This window comes from Triturus cristatus, chromosome 8 (assembly GCF_964204655.1).
Source record: "Triturus cristatus chromosome 8, aTriCri1.1, whole genome shotgun sequence".
NCBI lineage: Eukaryota > Metazoa > Chordata > Amphibia > Caudata > Salamandridae > Triturus > Triturus cristatus.
This window is the reverse complement of record NC_140591.1, coordinates 221,298,602-221,320,222: the sequence shown is the minus strand read 5'-3', so window position 1 is coordinate 221,320,222 and position 21,621 is coordinate 221,298,602. Positions and strand designations below refer to the sequence as shown.

Sequence of the window (21,621 nt, the reverse complement as noted above, 5' to 3'; positions counted from 1 at the left end):
TTTCAATTTTCCCTTTATCTACCAAATATTTGTTATTGTGGTTATGTTCAAAGAATATATGTTTGATTCTAAATGGTCTGGACAAATTCCCTCCTTTTCTGAGCGCTGCCACATTATATATATGATTGTGTCCTAGATTTCCTGGGGCGATTAGGGTGTCCTCTTTAACAATTAAAACAATACAAAGCGGAAGTTAAACACACAAGTGAAAAGCAAGCACAAGTCATCTAACCCTATGCAACAACCATCTTTTATTAGCATTCTACATTTTCTGAGATTTTTTTAACGCTGAGTTAGTTAGGCAACTTATTTCCTGTGGACACTGGTACCTCAATCAACAACAATCTTCCACCTGCACCACTTTGGGACTCAGCCCATCAAGGAAGCAAGGTTTTTTTTTATGAGCACGAACAAAGTTTCTTAATACATGATATTAATATTACACACGCTCTAGCAAAGAAGGGGAACTGTTAGGTCTTGTTGACGGGGTCCAGCGTAAGTGCCCAGTCAATACATTACACGAAGAGTATACTGTTCCCCAGGGCGGACAACATGTTAGGGAGGTAGGGGGAGGGAAATCCTCCTTGTCGGAACTAGAGTCCTCACACACCCAGCAAGCTAGGTGTCATGCTAGCATATGGACTTGCTCCTCGTCGGGTCGGCGCTGCAATACCCATAAAGGGGCTCTTTAGCGGAGATCTTTTGTTCCTGCCATATGGTGAGTGGGTGTGAGGGCCCTAAAAAAACTGTGAAGATGTGATGTGGGTGGGTGACGTTAAAAAAGGTTGGATAATCCAAATAAACTTTATAGTAGGGTGGTTATCCACCTTCTTAAAAGAAAACAGAGTGGCCGCTCTCTGGCTCATCTCTCACAGTGTGGTCGACATGTTTCATGCTTCGTGGTCAATACTGATCCATTGCATTTCATCAGGACCTAGTGTATATACTATCTACACGTGGTGGTGGGAAAGGAGACTCCTACCTACCACACTTCAAGGACGCAGCTTTGTGGCTCAGCACGCAGGAGGTTTACCGGTGCACGTCCAACGTGGACGGGACACCACGATACTGGTGTCTGGAACCCAAATCCCGATTGGAGTGAGTTTTACCCTTCAGTTAGGTTACCACTAGATTTGGCGGGACTTCAAGCTCGTGTCCATATAGCCAGAGAGCGGCCACTCTTTTAAGAAGGTGGATAACCACCCTCATAAAAAGTTTATTTGGATTATCCAACCTTTTTTAACGTCACCCATCCACATCACATCTACAGTGTTTTAGGGCCCTCACACCCACGCACCATACAGCAGGAACAAAAGATCTCCGCTAAAGAGCCCCTTTATGGGTGCCCATCGGGTATTGCAGCGCCGACCCGACAAGGAGCAAGTCCATATGATGAAGCATGACACCTAGCTTGCTGGGTGTGTGAGGACTCTAGTTCCGACAAGGAGGATTTCCCTCCCCTACCTCTCTAACACGTTGTCCGCTCTGGGGAACAGCATACTCTTCGTGTAATGTATCAATATTACACAAACAGAATTATCCTCAATATAAGGTAATACAGGGGATATAAAAAAAACTCACCCCCTGCATATCTGAATGTTAAACAAAGGTAAGCATAAGGAGAAAGTAAACTGTTACCTGTGGCAGTAGTCCTCTGCACAAGATTTATGTATGTGTTTTTGTTTTTATATAGCGCATGTTAACCCCCTCTCCCAACCCTCACATCCAGGTGTCACAGTGCTTTACACACTTCACTGAAATATATGGTACAAACGTGATTCCAAAAGATGAGATAAAATAAATTGTATGGGAGTATCAAGCAAGCAGGTAGTTCTACAATACAGAACAATTACATATACATCATGGTTCATGTGTGAACCAGGTTTGACAGTATTCCGAAAGCAGAAGAAAGATTAGAAGGCATTGTAAAGAAACATTCACACCCAGTCACATAATTAGAATGATGGGGGGTGCCATTGGCTGCCACAGGAACTTAATCTCCCACTTATTCATCATCCAACTTTAGTAGAAGGAAACTTGTGAACCTATAAATAAAGAACACTGGAAAAGGATTGCCAGTGCTCATTCTGCTGGTACAAATGTTATAATTTGCATATGTATGTATGTAAATAGCACTTGCAAATAAACATCATGCACCATTTGGATTCATGTATTGATTTAAATTAGATGCATACATAAATCCCATTTCACCAAGCGAAAGTACAAAGTAAACCATGAACACTCGCTGTAACAAGCAAATGCTTGGCCTTTCAAAATTGCTTTATGGTCACTTCTGTAAGCTGGATCACACTTGTACTATGGAAATCAGAGATTACTTAACTCACTTGAAATGATCAACATTAGGACTTAAAGTGCTTGACAAGGACACTGTTCCCTGCAACATAGTACAGTGTGTCAAATAGTCTCATAAAAATAAGAGAAGCCACAGATTGTTTCAGAATACTTACCAAAAGTTATAAGGCAAATAGGAGCCCTGAACCCTACACAATGATTTTTGTGGGCACAATGATAAGTTTGACTGTGGCAATTCAATGCATATGTGAGAACAGAGATCACAAACCCATTCAATGGAAATTTGCCAACTGTAAGGTGTATTTACTTGGCTTCTTCTTTTCCATGGAAATGTTATCAGAGATCTTTGGGAAAATTAGATCTAAGAATCTGCAGAGGCTTCCAAAACATAACTTACCATGCATTTTGTTTGATTCCTGGAAACTTTCATCTTCTCTGTCGATGTTTAGTGGATCTTTAGCGAACATGTCAATATTTTTCTCAAGTAACCAGCTCAAATTCTCATCAAAAACAGTAAACAGCAGGTAGAATTCTTTGTTGATTCCTCTCTGGAAACGAAAAAGAAGGATGGAAACTTGTGTCTATTGTTTCTTTGCAAATGCACAGATTATATATACTTTACTTGGGGTCTCCTAAGTGCAAAATGGGGAACAGATGCTACGCGAATGAAAATCTTGGAGTTGGCAATCCAAATGGAATACTCCCTTTCCAGCTATAGCTACCCCTACAGGACACCAAGGGAGCATTCTGTGGCTGCCAGCTCCAAGTCCCTCCAGTATGCAGGTGCCCCAGGGTACACATCCCTCTTCCACCAGCAATACCCCCAGCCTAAGGAGAGGCTTTGGATTATTTAGGGAGTGCAGCCAGAGAAAGAGCTGACTCGCCTGAAAAATAGGGGAAAAATTGGAGCATCTCCTACTTCTTCTGCTATTCGAACACACTTCTCAGGAATAGTTTAAGGGAAGTTCATTTGATAGATTTAATTGTTCAATTACACACATCTTCTGGCAGGAAGTTCCATCTACAACCCATTCACAGATCTGCAAGATTATAACAAGACTATTAAAAATGTAACAATGGAGAACAGGAGAGGATGGGAAACAACAGCCCCTAAAAAAAACTTACCAGCAATTTTCATTACTCCAACTCTCTCTCTTACATGTCACAGTCCTTGTGAGATAAGTTGACTTACCCCTTAAGCTCCAAGGCAGGTACACACTATTATCAAGGAAATAAGAAAAAGCCCCCCAACACTTCCAGGAATTACATAATGAGGCTTTCTTTACCAAACCCTCCCAAGTGTAGTATGAGGGCCCTCACCAATTGAATCGAAGCGCTCTATTCACTGTGAGGTTGGGAGGAACATAGGGAACATAGGGACTGATGAAAAAGGGTAAGACTGGAAATGAGGATTACATGTAAGTATGTAAGGCATTATCTGAACACCCCTCTACACAGTCCTTAGAAATTAAGTCAGTTAAGCAGAAATCTGTTTTTGGACCAGAGAAAAGCTTCACTAATGACAGGACATTATGTTAGATATAAAAGAGCTCACCTTGGAACAGACTGAAAGACTCTGGTAAAAATGCACCCATACAAACACCCTTCAAGTCCACATGTAGTTAACCCTGAGATGTTCATATAGCTAACGTCCATAAAGGTAGCCCCTAAATAAGTGCATAGGAACTTGTGAGTCAACTGACTCAATACTGCTAAAGAGAGCTATGTGGGCCAAGGGACCTCTCAAAGAAACTACGAATAAAACAACTGGAAACGGAGCACTTCTGACCCTAAATAGACACCAGACGAAAAACTCAAATAACTTGATTACTCCAGATAAATCCACACGGCTTTCTGTACATTATTATTATTTATTATAATTCATACATTTATGGAGCTCAAACATTCACTCATAAAGGTCCTCTAGGTGCTATCATCAGCCTCAACATTTTTCCCCCAAAAAGTAATTTAAGTTTTTTCTTCTTTAAGTGGAAGCAGAATAGCACATCCATTGAAAATACAGGCAAGAGTACACAGCAGACCATAGTATTCAGTACAAAACGTGTTATTATTTTAAGTGCAATGTCAAGATGGGTAAGAGGGAGAAGCGACAGGGGAGAGCAGGGGAGATAGTAGCTTCAAAATTGCAAAGAACTAAGGAGAAGCCAGCATTTTGGATTTTGACAAGTACGTTGAACATTTGTATTCTAGCAGGGTAAATCTTAAAGTGGTTCTTGATTTTGTCTATCAATGCAAAATCATCCTCAGTAGGTGGAGGGGCAGAAGACGGCCTACAAACGCTCATCTATGTAGAACTGCTGGCATATGTCCTCAGCCAGTTCTGTGCTTACCAGTGTTTTAGTCTAGGTTTTAAAAGATGTCCAGATCTTCGAATTTGGCCATTTAATCAGCTAACAAGGCAAACACATTTTTATGGCAAATATATGTCATAATTTGGTCCACCACATATTGAGAGGAGGAGAGTATGGTTGTTTCTATTTAGGAGCTAATGCTAGACAAGCTGCAAGTAAAATATGTGTATTACGCTTGCCCGTAACTGCAGCTTACTGGTATTCGTCTCATCCCAGTATCTCCAACAATAATATCAAGAGATTCCACTATAAAACAATCCTTTTGATTTGTTCCAGAACCTCTAACCAGAAAACCTGGACCTGATTACAATACCACCACATATGGGCCATGATGCCCCTTTGCCACAACCCCTCCAACAGAAATCAAGAGCTAAACATTATGTAAAATCTGGCTATTGTGTGCATTCAGACAATTTTGCACTTTCGCACATATACATGTTCAGGATTCTACTATGATTTGTGTATCTAGGTCTGTCACCCATGGCACCACATAGGAAGGTCTCATTAATTTCTGTCAGGAGTTTAATAACCTGTACGAAGTGGAAAATCCCTTTTTTATTGAACCTCTTCTCAGGCAGGTCCCTATCACATTTTGATCCCCAAAAAGAGTGTCTCTCTGCTTTTGCTGTTGGGGCCTATGTGATAACTGGACATGCCTTACTGAGTCAGATTGTGGAAGATGGAAAGTCTGTTGGCATGCCACTGAAGTTTTAATGGGTCGTGCCTTGTATAGATCACCCAGAATTGCCATTGGAGCTGTGAAGCAGACTCTGAATTTTCTATCTTAGTGGGTATACCGAGCCAGGAAGTTTAGGGGCACATACGCACAGATGTGACTGCATTGCCTATTACGCAACGGGGTATGCCACACCCCTACGGACCGTGTTAGCATGCCTCCAGCAGCGTGGGACACTGAGACCAGCAGCTCTGGGACACATACGCCCAGAAGGAACTGCATTGCCCAGGAGGCACTGGGGCATGCCATGCCCCCACCAACAGTGTTCTTAGCTGCTCCATCCCTACTGCAGTGCGGGCTTCGCCTGGGCGAAGCCCTGGCCAAGGGTCGGCTGGTCCACGCCTGGAGGAGGCCGGGCTGTGCCACCCCTTTTTGATTCGTCACTCGTACACCATCTGTGAAATATGCAAGCGTTTCATCATACTCAGAAGTTTCAGTGTACGAACCTTCTTCTAAGGACAAGGTTACAAACAGCGCTTCTAAATCCTGCATCCTCTCAGTTCTGACAATGGCAAGGGGGCAATTAATGAGGAAATATGTATGGTCGAGGAGGAACTGGCTTTTCGGATTACTGCCCTGGACCAAGACATAATCAGCCAATCCGCGCTGCAATTTTGAGCGCCATGAATAAGGGGAGGCGATGAGACCCAGTCAGGAGGGACTACCCAAGTGACCACAGCTGTAGAATTCCATTAATCAGCGAACATGAGTAAGAACTCGCCACCTGAAAATGGCCTGCATGTAAGAGTAAGAGAAAGCCTGATTTAGTCCCTGCTTTATCGAGAACCAAGACAAACAGGCACATAGAAACACATTGCGAGAATAATATCCCTCTGATGGATCCTGTGAGTACTGTACTTAGGTGGGGCTGTAAACTGAAACACAGAGGGTATCTGTCCAGTGAACCTCTAATTTGCCATAGATGTATTGTTACTGCCACCCATTCACCCACCCAGGCCAGAAAAGGTGGGGGGACACACTCGCCAGTCCCGCCAGGATTAGTAACGTCCACAGGTGACCAGACGGGTCCTAGGGCAAATATGGCACACAGGCTGACAAAGGGGGCAGGGGTTTTGCGATCTCAGTGTTGCACGGTTTCCAATTTTCAGTAGGAACTGTTTGTTGGACAACATAAATGGGATGGTGTCAGACTGATTCTATGCACCCCCTAAGGATATGTTGGCCATTAGACCTGCTAGCTCACAGTGTGCCTAACCCTAATAAGGTAGCAAATGGTTTGGGCAACCTAAAGACATGACAACCCTGATCTCCCCAGAAATCGTGTTAGCAGATCTAGAACCTTTTCGGTCAGTCGCTAGTGGGCTCTCGGAGAAATATCCAAGAAATACACAAAGGGGCATTTTCAATATTTATTGAACCATTGTGATTCTTGTATAAAATACATGTGCTGCAATAATCAATAAACAGAAGATAAAGTGAGTAGCAATACATGGACAGTGAAGAGAATGAACAATTATATATATATATACTGGCATATAAGTACTGGGTATAGTGTACTCCTATTATATGCTCACTAACCTAGTTGCCTAGGGTGGGTGTTCTGCCAAGAATCCCCCATTGGGTGATCTAAATCCCCATTACCTGAAGGCAAGGTATGCAGTTCCCTGTCTTGGTCACATGTTGAATATCCCTCCTCGCAGAGGGAAAACAGGAATCAGCTGAGCTCAGACTCCGACACAGAGATGACCTCGTAATGATAGGAGAGTGCTCCTCTAATTTGAGCACGGAAATAGGTGTGTATTTATAACAATAGTACCCATACTTCCATGTCAATGCTCCAGCAGAGCTGACATTGTTTACTGTCTCTGTGATAGCAATGTCGCCTCATGGATTAAATAATTAACAACAACAACTGCACAATGTGTGTTGAGGCCTTGTTCGAAATGTTTAAGGGGTCATTAGTAGTGTACTTACGAAGTGGTTTTGTGAGCAATGTGGTTTCAGAGAAACTACTCCTGCACTGTCATGCAAGCAAATTTGTGTCAAACTTCATCATGTCGAAGAGAAAGCAACTTAAGAAATGTGTACAAGTAAAAATGGCAGTGTTTCTTCCCGGTCCTAACTTAGCCATGTGTCACAAGAATCTGGTATAGTGGGCCCATGAGGAGTGGTCCTTGGCCTCCCCCCCCCTGCCTAGGGTAGAAAAGGTTACCCCAGTCTGAAAAATAAGGTCAGTCATTGGTTAACGCAAGTGGGCAGTGAAGGGAGAATTCTGGTAAATGGGATTATGGCTCGGAGGGTTGACTGGGTTGGGACAACTCCTAAAACCTTGCAGGAGGATTCTATAGTTGTCAACTTTAATTGTCCTAGGGTGCTCAAATGGTTTTGAATCTAGCAGGAGAGTCTACCTATAGAACTAACATTCAACCCTTTACTCTTGCATATTTTTATTGACCATTGGCTGCCCAGTGTTCTCCTCAGGCAAGGGATCCTAACCCGGACATCAGTCATGGAGCTCTTAGGGTAGCTGACGGTGGAGACTTTGTTATACCCACTTATAATCGCTTTGAGGCCCTGGGGGCAGAATCGTCAGACTGACTAAACAGTTTCAGTCATGTAAGGCCAGGCCACAAGATAGTGAGGGGGCAGGGAACACGGTGAGTGGTAGTCGGGCATTAGATCAGTTAGTAGATATAAGGGCTATGCAGACTGGAGCACTTACTATCATAGTGGATTGTGACCCCTCCATTCTTCCTAACACCACTGATGATCAATTGAATATAAATGATAATTGTGTTTGCAATCCCACATAAGCTTCTTAGAATATGGCAGGCATAAACAATAAAAGATATGAGTCTGAGGTGGTAATTATATCTAAGATCATTTGCCATAATAAATCTGCAGGAGACGTGGGAGGCAGAAGGGATCTTGTTTCTGGAGGAACATAAATTATATTTCAACCCCACTACACCATGAATAAGGAGCATACAAGCGGTGGACTGCAGCTTCTCATCTCCCCATCACTGAATTGTAGAATTAAGGAACTGTTAACAAGTTACCCAAACATACAGGCAATTCTTATTAGCTCCCTTGCAGTTGGTAATGTGGTCTTACTAAATGTTTATAATGCCACATAGGTCCCATATTCTGTGATACTCTCTCTATTCTTAGGAACCAAGGGGCATATGTATCAAACGATTTTTTAATCGCAAATGCTGCGATTCGCAAAATAACAGCGTTTGTGATTAAAAAATCGCTAATCAGGATGTATGAGCCAATATCTCATCGCAAAAATAAGGAATTGCTAATTTAGCGATTTCTTAATTTTGCGTAAGCATTTAAGAAATCGCAAAATGTGATTTCTTAAATGATATGTAACACGCACCCAAGTTGTGCGAATTATCCTTAAGAAATCGCAAATTACCACCAACTTCTAGTTGGTGGTAATTTGCGATTTCCTTTCAAAATGCACTTTTTTGAATTTTACAAAGTGCCACGTGGCGCACATACATGCCCTTAGGGCATGTATGTGCGCCATATGCGCACACATGCTCATTTCAGGGGTGCATCAGGGTGTCATCATGACACCCTTGCACCTTTGAAATTATTCTCAAATTGCGATTAGCAAATTGCGAATCGCAATTTGGGAATTACTTCACATTCATTCCTATGGGTCTCCTGGCCCATAGGAATGAATGGGAAGGTATTCCTTAATTGCAATTTCGCAATTTGCAAATCGCAATTAAGGAATTTTAAGAAATTGCAAAAGTTTTGCGATTGTTTAAATACATCCCGTTTTGCAATTCTCAAATAGCGATTCTTTAAAAATCGCTATTTGAGAATCGCAAATGGAGATGTTGATACATATGCCCCCAAATGCTCCATACTGAAACTTGTAATAATATAGGAGCTGGACTTATTTTAACAGGGGATTTTAATATACATGCTTGCTTATTAGGCCCACAATCTCATACTTTATGCGATTATGTGAGTCTTGTATTCATATGGAACACACTCAAGCTGGCTCCCTTTGAAATCACCTTCTTGCTGAATTCAATCTGGAGTGTGCTAAGACTAAGCAATTTCAGTCTAATGATGGATCTTTTCCTCCTACATTCACTGGTAGAGGGTAATTCTCTACAATAGATTATTATTTTTATTTCAGTCTTTCTGATGAACATTTTGAAACACTTTAGGGTAAATGTCTTTGATTTCAGTGACCATAGTTAAATTGGCATCAACATGGAAGATCTTTATGTACGGGTCCCGCACCGGGATAGGGTCACCTATGCAAGTCGTGTTTCGACTGATCAAGGCAGAAGATGATAGTGGTCCATGGTTATCCTAGAGGACTTTTTAAGATCCCTCATGGTGACCAAATGAGCTGATACCAAGACATGTTTGGAGGGCTACTGTACTGACACCACTTTCTTAAATGCATATTCAATGATAGGAGAGAAAATTAAGTCAAAACTATCACTCCCTTTCAAATCAACAAAAAATAGTGTTTCAGGTTGGTTTATTATGGACTGTTTGAGAGCTCATAAATCGTTAGTGAATGCTCTCAAAGCTGTGCCTAAGGATCGCAGTCTAATTGCAAGTAGATGAATTGCCTTTAAGAAGGGGCATTACAGTTGGCTTTCATGGATCTATCCTCGACATTCGATCTAGTAAATAGAACAAAGCTATGGGCCATATTGATCGATATGGGAATGGATCACTGCTTAGTCTATTTCCTGGCCGACCTACATAGGGATCTATATGTGAGGGTGAGAGTCAACCAAGATGGCAAATGCACAAAGCACTTTAGCATAGGTAGAGGCGTCCGACAGGGTTGTATTTTAGTACCCCTGTTTTTTACTTTATACATAAACAATTTAGGCACCTCACTATGTTCTGCTAGCCCAGACATCCCACGAGTAGGGGACATGGCTATCCCTGCCCTCCTATACGCAGACGATGCGGTACTGTTGGCTCACACAGCTGAAGGACTCCAGAGGTTTTTGGACTCCTTTGGGGCCTTTATGCAATCTTTGAATCTAATAGTCAACATAGCAAAAATCAATGACTATGGGCCAGAAAGAAAAGTAGCTTAAAAATGTTATTGTGAAGGCAAAGAACTGACTAGGGTGACCTCTTTTACATACTTGGTGGTTTAGTTTGATGGGAGGGGTTCGTGGGTTCCTAAACGGAAAGCAAAAAAATATGCCATGGCAAGATCTCCAGCAGCCGTCCAGGGTTTTGCTCAATGACTGGGGGCCAATCCAATCAAAGCCATACTCAACATATACAGGTCCAAATGGATTGCTATTGCGAGGTATGGGTCTGCAATATGGGGATACAAATCGGTAGAGGGGCTTCAGATAGTCGAAAATAAGTTCGTAAGGCTCCTGTTGTCGGTCTCCCAATCTACCCCCACCTATGTTATACATCAAGAATTAGGCATTGGCTATGTTTCTTAATTGTTAGGGTTGGCCTCAGTGGTATGTTGGCTAACGATCTGGAGTAATCCAGAATTGGCACTGAATCAAGAGATTGTCAGGGATTGTGTCTCCTTGGAGAGAACAAGCAGTATCCCGTGGTTACAATATGTTAAGTCAATTTTAAATAAACTAGGGCACCCCAAACTCTTTGATTCCCCCGGTAAACTAAGAAAAGAGGACCTGGTGTGGGTTAAAACTCATTAGGTCTCGGCTGCGAAGGCTGCGCTTGCGCAGTCTCGCTCCGAGATTTTATGTTTTTCAGAAGAGGGGCTTGAACCCGCCCCTCTTCTTCACTCTTCTCCGTTAGCTGGCCTCTTAAATGCTGGTCAGCCATTGGAGAAGAGCTTTGTCTCTCCAAACAAGCCCCGTCTTTTTCGGATTCGAGGGCATGTTTTTTCGTTTCTTTCTCTTTTTCGTAGTCCCTGCCCCTTTTACACGTGGTGGTCGTGTTTTTTGGGTTTCTTTTTTACATCGGAAGGTTCGGCCATTTTATGCGTGGTCTTTACGGAGCGGGACGTGGGGTCGCCTCTTCCTTGCTGCAAGGCTGATCTCGGCATTTCCTCGATCGGCGTTTCAAGTCCGGCGTTTCCTGGCTCCTTTCAGGTAAAAGCACTCACTGATTTCTGAATAGTGAGTAAAAGCGCTAAGGTTAAGGTAACAATGTTGTTCCTGCTTGCATTTCCACATGTTTTCTTTTCTCTTGGGGCCATCTTTATTGTGCTGCAAACCTTTCCTCCATACCAATTTACCTTTCCCTCATGCACTTTGTTCCTTGGTGGTATCCAGTCTTCCATACCAATAACATTCCCTTACAGCCATCTCTTCCATCCTTGCCCCTCACGGGGGTTTATCTCTGCGCTGGAAATCATTCTTCCGTTCCCATCTACCTTTCGCTTACAGACATCTCTTCGGCGCTGGAATCCTCTCGAGCACAGGTTTACTTTCCTCACTGGCCCAAGCTTTCTGCATAGGTCTAGCTTTCGATAGGGGTACCTCTTTTGTGCGGGAGACCTCTCCTTCATAACGCGCTCTCAACGGCCTTCTCGTTTGAGGGGTTAACATTAGTAGCGCCCGTATATAGTAACGCCCCCTACAAGAGGCAGGAGCCATATCAACTCCACAACTAAGCGCAACTTTTACAGAGTTTGCCAGTGAAGCGCTATTTTTGATTTCTTGTATTTATTTTCCCTGGGCTTGCAACTTGTGCACAAATCCTGGAGGTACTGCAAGGTGTGGATCGGAAAACAAAATGTGTACTGCGGCTCTGCGTCCAGGGATGTGGTCTTTTTACCATACTGCTAACGTTTTGTAAGGATATCAGCAATGGCCATTGAAATGGGACCATTCAAGGCCCCTTTCAGGCAAAAGCACTCACTGATTTCTGAATAGTGAGTGTAAAAGCGTTAAGGTAACAATGTTGTTCCTGCTTGCATTTCACATGGTTCACGGGCGGCAGAGAAGTAACAGGACTCTGTCTTATCCTTCTTACTTACAGAAGAAAAATACAGTGTCCGCTTCTGCTCTGCCGCTTCAGCTGCCCCCCCCCCCCACTCTTTCATTCCTCCCTCTCTTTCTGCCTAGCAGTTCTTCTCTTACTGAAAATCTTGACTTCAAGATGGGGTTCTCACTCTCTTTCCTCTACTGTCTTTTATTTGCTCCACTGTGAAATGGATCCAAAAAAGAAAATCATTTTTGCTGGAAATGTCGTATTTTAATTCTAAGGTGCAGCATCTGGAATAAAAGGTTAAAAATATGACAAATTACTAAATAAAGTAGGACAGTGGTAGCAAACTGGCCAGATTGATTTTATTCACACCCAAACACATTAGCGCCACTCTTACACAGAGTTTGCCAGTGAAGCGCTATTTTTTTTTTCTTGCCTTTGTTTTCCCGGGGCTTGCAACTAGTGCACCAATCCTGGAGGTACTGCAAGGTGTGGATTGGAAAACAAAATGTATACTGCGGCTCTGGGTCAAACTGCTAACGTTTTGTAAGGATATCAGCAATGGACATTGAAATGGGACCATTCAAGGCTCCTTTCAGGCAAAAACACTCACTGATTTCTGAATAGTGAGTGTAAAAGCGTTAAGGTAACAATGTTGTTCCTCCTTGCATTTCACATGGTTTGCAAAATTTTGCATTCCTCTATGAGTGTTTGCTTTTTCCAGGATGATGTTACTTATTTTTGTAGGCCGTATATTGCTCTTGTCTATTGCGTCATTTAAATTGAGCCTCATCCAGGTGTTTATTGCCGGCAGCAAATGGGTTGTAGTTGAAGGCAGTGTGAGTTTTTCTCAGTGGGACAGTATGGTGTTCAGTGGGGGAGACGATGTGGCACTATGGCCAGAGCTGCTGAATTTGGAACTGGGGAACCAGGTTCAGCCTTAATAACCAGTCCACCAGACGACTCTGCTGAGAGAGCACAATCCCATGCTAGACCTTAGAAGGCTTCGCAAGACCTTAGAAACGCTGGTGTCTTAGCACCAGCAGGTGGACCCTAGCACTGGCAAGTCTGGGTTAACCTTCAAGGTTTGTCCACCACAATCCATACTGAAGTTCACCTCCAGTCTTGCTAGCAGACCTATGAGCAGCACAGCCAAGAACAACAGTGACTCTGTCACTTAGGTCACAGGACCCTTGAGAAGGGCCAGCTCTAGGGCAGTGCAACCGGTGAGACCGGGCACTGACTTTGGGTGAAAACATTATGTTTGCAAGTAAATTAAGGTTTTAAAAGCGCTTGCTGCCTCCTTCCTGGCCTCCAGCAATTTTCGGCAACAATAAAAATGTCATGATGACTCTGGTGTTTAATGTTCTTCCTAGAGAGAGATCGGAGTTTTGTCTAGTGGAAGTTTTGACTCCTGGAAAGGTAGCACATAGGGTTAATGTGCCTGCAGCAAAGAACATGTACCATGCAGATCACAAAGTGCACATAATGTAAATAGGTCAGTGGGCCACTGCGTGTGTGTGTGTAGGTGGCTCTGTGGGTGGCTCTATTTGTGTGTGGGTTGCTCTATGTGAGTGCCTCTGTGGGTGGCTCTGTGTGTGTGGGTGGCTTTGTGTGTGTGGGTGCAAATGCAATAGGTCTCGCATTTGAGAGTGATTAAGCTATTGACATTGTAAATAACAATGCAGTTTCTTTAAATGTTTTAAAAACAAAAACATAAACAAAATTAATGTCATGAGCAATGCCAATAGCTCTAACTTTAACAATGCCGAGACCATTGCATTGTAAATGCTTGTTTTTTAAACTTGTTGTTTTTAGAGAGAGAGGCGTCTGAGATAATGAAACCTACCGTGAAAGCATATCTTCTGCTAAAAACTTCCCCACTGATAGAACCTTATTTGAGATTTGTTACTAATCCTTTCCATCGTCTCCTTTAAATTAGATTTCGATTTAATCTTATTCATTGTTTATTAGCAGATTCACAGGGCTGAATGCATTTTAGTGACATGCATAGAAAGTTTTTAATCTTCATTTTAAAGATAAAAGGTTTTATGCAGGTTAGACCTGCTCTATTATATCTACAGATGCAGAACGATCCCTGGGAGACTTTTAATATTGCGAGCTTCTTAGTGGCTGATGTGAGGCTTAGGAAAAAATGGCATACCACGACATGTAACCCGGACATTCTCATATGATCAAATGAATTTTGTTTAAACGCTTGCCCTTCCATTTGAGAATTCTATGCGGAATAATATGTATCTTGGATTATCCGCTGTTTTATATGACTTATTGGTTACTTTTTTTATTTTTTATATTTATGAATTCTGGTAATGAAATGTTTTATGTCGCCCAAGCTTACCTATGAATTTTATCTCTTTTTTTATTAATGATGTGATATATGTTGTATGTTGTGTACTTTTATGGTTTTTATTAACCGAATAAAGTGGTTTTGACTGACTGACTGGCCTATAAGAAGTTGTTGGACAGGTGAAAAAGGGCACAGAAAGAGGAAGCATGAGAGGAACTGACCGAGGCATCAACTGGGTCCAATAGTTGCAGATTTTGGGAGGTGGGTAATCACCCTCTATTTAATAACATCGGGGACCGCCTTAATTTCTCGCATATTCTCCACGAGAAATAGGTTAATCATTCTGAGAGTGCTTACAATGCCCTCTGTATCGGGGGTCAATGTGAGCCTGTCCCATTAGACACCTCTCATTGTAACCTAACCTTTACTGGTGAGGAGACCCAATGAACCATAGATCGCCTCCCCTCACATAAAGCCCCTGGACCCGAGGGGATCTCTGCAGATCTGCTCAAGGATACGCCAGAATTTTGGACACAGATCTTAACCCACGCCATAATTCGGCAATGCGGATAAGTCTCCCAGTCTTAGGGTCTCAGTCTGTCACTATCCTTATATAGAAGAAGGGCTCAAGAGACTCATCTAGTTGTTAACGCCCAATCTCTTTTATTGATTAAGTTGTCAAGGAGATAGGCAGGGTAATTCTGGAGAGGGCAATTTTGTAGGCAGAGGATGGCTCCATACTCTCCTATCTGGAATGTGGGTTTCGCCCTGGCCTCGGCACATGTGATCAGTGTCTAAATCTCTACTTGTTAATTAACAAGTATACTGTGACGTGGCCTGGGTCCCTGTTCATCGCCTTTATATACCTATCATCGACATTCGACAGAGTGATTAGGTTAAAATTATGGCATATTTTACTGAACCTTGAAATGGATAGAGAGATTGTCTCTTTTCTTAGTACACTGCATAGGGACATTTTGGCAGTTGTCCAGTATAATGTGGATAGGTCCTATAGAAATCTTTTTCCCTGAAGCGAGGTGTAATACAGGGTTGCATACTGGCCCCTTTTCTGTTCACCTTGTATGTGAATGATCTAGGGGCGAGTTTGCCCGTGAGTTGGTAATCGTATGATTCCCGCATTGTTATATGCATAGGTAGCATAGGCAGCTTGCTTCTTAAATTACTGCTGAAATTTGCACTATCTTTTTAAATATTTATCACCTAGCACTTTAGATAACCTGCATTTTGGTTTTACATGTCACCGCTGTGCCCTGCTCATATACCAGTCAGGAGGCGCTGTTTGTGCTTTTCATTGGTTGGGGGGACTAGGTGGGCAGAGTCAGTCAGAGCTCCTGCAGACGCTCTGCTGGTGTGCTGAAGACGCTCCGAAGGCAAACTCTTTTGCACCCATCCGCGGCCCGCCGGGGCCAGGGGTCAGCCACTATGTCCAACAAGAGATATTTGACGTACTTATTTCAGATTCTCCAGACATATTACTCCTGAAAGAAACGTGGCTAACTAATTAATCTGTATGTAATATCCTGGCAGCCCTCCTGGAAAATTATTATCTACATTACTCTAAAAAAGGCGGCGGGATTGTGGCAGTAGTCAAACAACACCTCATATTTAACAAACTTACCCCTATATTGATCCGTATTGTGGATAATACGTTGATGAAATTTGACTCTTCCACTTACCCACTGCTATTTGCCCTCATAAATAGACCCCCAAGTCATATCTAGCAATTTCCCCAAACTTTGGCGGATTCATTAGCTTCTTTAGCCATCCACCACGCGAAAATCATTTTTTCGTGGATATTTAAACTATTATATGAATGAAGAGGCTGGCAGCCAAATGGCTATAGATTTAACCAGTCTAAATTTGACCAACATGTGCATGAACCCACACATGTAATAGGTCACACTTTAGATCAGATTTGGTCCTCCAATTTAACAATTTCAGATCTCACTGTCTCCTCATGTATTTGGTTGGACTATCACTTTACTCAGTTTGTTTTGAAAGACTCTTCCTTACCAAAACCTCCCCCTTGTCCAGGCATTGTGTCTAGGAATTGGATAAATCTTAACTTGCGTTGTGATACATTGGCACACGCTTTACCTACTACCACTGAGAATCTGGATGATCTTCAGGAGGTAATAATAGATTGGCTAACAGTAGCCAGTAAGACACATGCCCCTCTCCGAAAATTAAATAAATCTCGACGTCATGAAGCGCCCAAATGGTTTTCAGGTGAGTTAAAATCTGCAAAACTGGAACTTCGGCAAGCTGAATGGAAATGACGTACTTCCTATTTACCTGAAAATACGGAAGCTTTTGTGCAACCTTTAAAGAGTTACAAAAAATTAATCCAACAGGCAAAATCTCATTTTTTTCATATAAAGTTTTGAACTCAGAAAACAAAACTAAGGTTATTTTTTAGACTCTCAGAGAACTATGCAATTTGGACAGAGTAACCATACTGGTGGTACCCTCTCAAGAGCTATGTAATGCCATGTATTCCTTTTCTGTAGACAAAATAAAGATGATAAAAGATGGTATTTCAACTACTTCCCTAAATATTGTAACCTCACAAGAAGACAAAAACTCTGAGGTCCTTTCAGATTTTGCGGTATTAGTAAAGATCATCTTATAGACTTAATGGCTAAAGTTAAAACGGGCTCTCCTAATGGTATCGGTCCCCCTCAGATTCCAAAAACAGTCTTTACTGTTTACCTGAGATAGCGACCGCGCTTCTTAATCAATACCTCAGGCAGGGAAAGGTCCCACACTCCTTCGAGGAGGCTGTCGTGCTCCCCCTGCAGATAAAACCTGGGGAGGATCCAGCTATTTTGAAAAACTACAGGCTGATGTCATTACTTTCCTATTTGGCAAAATTATTAGAGACTCATGTTGCTCAACTTCTCTGCACCTTGTTGGAGGAATCTGACTTCCTGGACCCAAATCAGGCTGGCTTTCACCCAGATCATACTAACAGAGACTGTCAGTCTCGCCATCATGGACGATTTAAGGAGAGAAGCTGATAGAGGCTACATAGGCACTTGTCTTATTAGATTTATCTGCGGTCTTTGATACGGACCATCATACTATTGTGATCGACCATGCCAGGACTGCAGGCTTGCAAGGTACTACACTTGACTGGATGGAATCCTTCCTTAAAGACTGTTTACAACCTGTCCGTCTTTTTTCCTTTTGTTCTTCTAAGTTTCATCTCAACTGTGGCGTGCCCCAGGGTTCCTCCCTATGCCCTCATCTTATATAACTATACATTCACCCATTGATACACTCCCTCCACCAGCAGAAGGTGAAAATACAGAAATATGCTGATGACATTCAGCTGATTTTACCATCGGCATTACAATGGAATCCAAAGAATTTTTCCAAGAGATCATGATATACTTTCGCCACTGGATGAATGGCCATTAGTTGAAGCTGAACTTTGACAAAACGGAGACTGAGGTGACCAAGAATAAAATTCACCAGTGTAATCCTTCATTTTGGCCTTTTTGTGGGATGTTCCCATACACCCTGGAAAGTAGTGAAAAGTCTTGGGATCCTCATTGATGAGGAGCTATCCATGAAATCCCAGATAGGTGCTGTGACCTCTTCATGTTTTCTCCAACTTCTGAGAATTAGGAAAATAAGGTGATACTTCACTTTTGAAGCATTCATCCAAATTATCATTGCCTTAGTAATGTCCCGAATTGACTATGCTTATGCTCTCTATTTAGGGCTCTCCATAGGCTAAAGCCATAGATTGCAAATAGCATAAAACCAATCAGCTCGGCTGGTCTTTCGTCAGCCTAGACATTGTCAGACTACACCCTTGATGGAAAAACTACATTGTCTCCAGGTAGCCCAGAGGACCATTTCTTTTTAAAAAACAGGCTGTATAATTTTTAAATCCCTTCAATGCAAAAGTTCTGCTTTTATATCTACTAAAATTCAGTGCTATATTCTGAATCGCCATCATAGATCAGCCTACCTGAACCTATTGGCTGTTCCAAGAAGCAAAAGAAAAGGGCTGGGTGGAGCTAGTTTTACAGTGATTGCTCCCCACACTTGGAACAAGATCCCTCTTGATCAGAGATCTACAGACAACTATGGGGGTTTTAAGAAGCACTTAAAAACCTGGCTGTTTAGACAAGCCTGTGGTTAACTTCCGATTCCAGCTTTTGCTATCTACCTCAGCGCCCAGAGACCTTTCTGGTGTATGTGTGCTCAATAAATACCCCATAAAATAACATAATATATGCGGATGATACCATCTTGCCCACAAGAACTGCACTAGGCCTCCAAGCATTGTTTGATGGCTTTGTTAGCTACATGAATAGTTTTGTTTTAGCAACTAATCACGGCAAGTCTCAGGTAATGGTTTTGGGCCCAAAGGGGACTAAATCTAGATCTTTTCAGGTACAGGACCACAAGTTAACAGAGGTTTAAACGTTAACATATCCAAGGGTTGATTCTGACAACCTCTCCTCTTTGGGCCTGTTGCGTCAAAACGGCTGCCCTTATCTCACTCTGCAGCGACTTTTGTCTCATTTTCCTCAAGAATAGGAAGTAGATCTTTAAGTGCACTGGTAAAAATATCTCAAGCCAAATTGGTTACTACAGCCGTATATGGCAGCGATGTTTGTAGCTACATAGCTACTTCGGTGCTCCAATTGGAGGAAAATAGCTTCTGTAGACGTCTCCTGGTGATTCCGGTATCCAACCCTGTATTTATGGTTCACAAGGGTATGCTGTATCTTTCGGATATCATTGCATTGTGCCCTCTGCTTAAATGGCTCACTATTTGGATACATCCTGGCAACCACTTTAACAGAGATATAATCAAGGACTGCATGAAGCTCCATGGTTGGCGATCAATTAAATGGTTATTTTATAGAAGGGACACTTTAGCTAAACTGGGAAGAGAAACTTTGTTTCAATCACCTATGAATATTGTGAAGGCTAAAATTCTCTGGACGCGAAAGAGTTTTTTACTCTGGAGGGATGTAATGAGAGAGGGTCAAGAACTTGAAAAATCTTCAGTGCGTGCCAGCATCCATACACACACCTATACAAGATAACTGCACTGTCAAATCACTATATGACATTCGTTAAAATATAGGTAATTAAGGCATAGACTCTTAAGACACAAATAGGTGAAAGCTAGATATCTATAGTTCCACTTCATTAAAGAGAAAATATATACAAATATCATTTTTTCTCACCTGTGTTCCATTATCATTTAATGTGTTCTTCTTACAAACAATTAATGGGCCGACAAGACCAGAGTTGGTGTCCATCACTCCATCAACTGCAGAGTAGTACAGGTAGGTAAGGCAAGGTGGATCACTGTTTGTTGGACCTGCATTTTCCGGGACCGTCCATGTGTATTGGAAGGTTGCTCCATGTTCAACTTGTGAGCCGGTCTTTTGAAGTCCTTCATAAACAACCAAAACATTTCCACATGAAAAATGATACAGTCAGCGCAAGCAAATCCATCCTTTTGCAGCTCACTTCTAATACTATGCTCCTTTGTTACCTCTGCTGTGGCAGTAACCTGCTGAACAGGCTTAACCACATGTGATCCTTCTGATTGATATACAAGTAAGAGGTGCTGCACCTATTTTAAGATCCATGCGGTTAGGCCAATAACAACAATCGTAACACAAGTGGATACCTCAAGGTTCTGTTGTATGCAAACAATTAATTCTACAGTTTCACTTGTTAATTACAAGTGAGTCTTAACCCAACAATTCTTAACTTTGGAAATTTCACTAGTTAAAAAATAAAATCAGCATGCAAGATACTAAATACATAAATCATAAATCCGTTGAGTTTCATCAATATCATATGAATTCGGGATCAGTAAAAAGTAACAGTGTGATGTGCAAAGTGCTGTGCGAGGGGTATTCACCAACCATCTGTGATACCTAATGGGGTGTAGCGTTTAAATACTGTTTGGTCTAACTGGATATGAATGAATCAATTGAGGAATTGCAGATCAAGAATTTTAAGCAGCAAGTGTGGCTGGACTGGAAATTAAGTTCATGTATGCTCTCTGTCAATGAACCTGCGGGGTAGGATTCTAAGAGTTGCAAAGGCAATCATCATAAGTTCCATTTTTGTTGAATTAATATGCTCAGGGTATGGCTGGCCATATACTTTCTGGTGTACGATGCTCGACTGGGAAGTTGTGGACGAGTTTCAACCCTGTGGGTATGTTCTTCTGTGCTGCCTAGTGTCCCTTTTCTGACACAGTGAGCATATGGCAACAGAGAAAAAGCATACTAAATATAAAATCAGGACTCCAGATTAGGTCCACGGGGAATGAGCCTCACGGGTAGGTACTTACACTAATTTTATACACAAATAAGGGGTGGTAGGCCTATTTCAAGAACAATGAACTGAGGCTAGTATCATTACTCATCTATAAAACTGGACACCTCAACGGTATTGTAAGCAAACTATTAATTTCAGCAGCACTCATTTGTTAATTACAAGTGTCTTAATTTTCCAATGTTTAACTTTAGAACATTAATTGAATTAAAAACATTACAAATGTAGGAGACTCAATAAAAGGAAATTACAAATCCTTTGAGTTTAGTCAATATCATATCAATTCAAGGATGCTAAAATATGTGTATGCAGAAATCCGCGTGCTTAGTCAAACTTTAAATGGCATTGCAATTTATAAAGCATCCTCAAGCTTGTACCAGTTTATTTTACCTGAGCTGGCCCATTAACATAATATACCTGATATGCCTAGGTACATTAGCAGGGACGAGTGACATCCTCGGACAGATTTGCAATGGCATAAGTAAAGTACGCCCATCCTTTAGACAACACACATGCTCAATCTTTTTAACATATGCTCCTATTCATGAGGAGGACGAAGACATTACAACAAGTAACGTGAAAAAGCTCATGAGCATGATGGTATGTGTGTTTTTCAGACCTCTCCTATTCTACCTTTCAAAATTCTCATAATGGGG

General features: G+C 42.0%; 1 protein-coding gene across 1 annotated transcript in view; it reads right to left on the bottom strand.

The window, feature by feature from the left end:
• HEPHL1 (hephaestin like 1) overlaps positions 1-21,621 on the bottom strand; it is a 384,637-nt gene that overhangs the window by 152,369 nt on the left and 210,647 nt on the right. Inside the window, exons 9-10 of the mRNA XM_085621400.1 lie at positions 19,855-20,066; positions 2,711-2,861 (exon numbers count right to left, since the gene is read on the bottom strand). Of these exons, the coding sequence (XP_085477526.1) occupies positions 2,711-2,861; positions 19,855-20,066 (363 nt within the window). The remainder of the gene's footprint in view (positions 1-2,710; positions 2,862-19,854; positions 20,067-21,621) is intronic.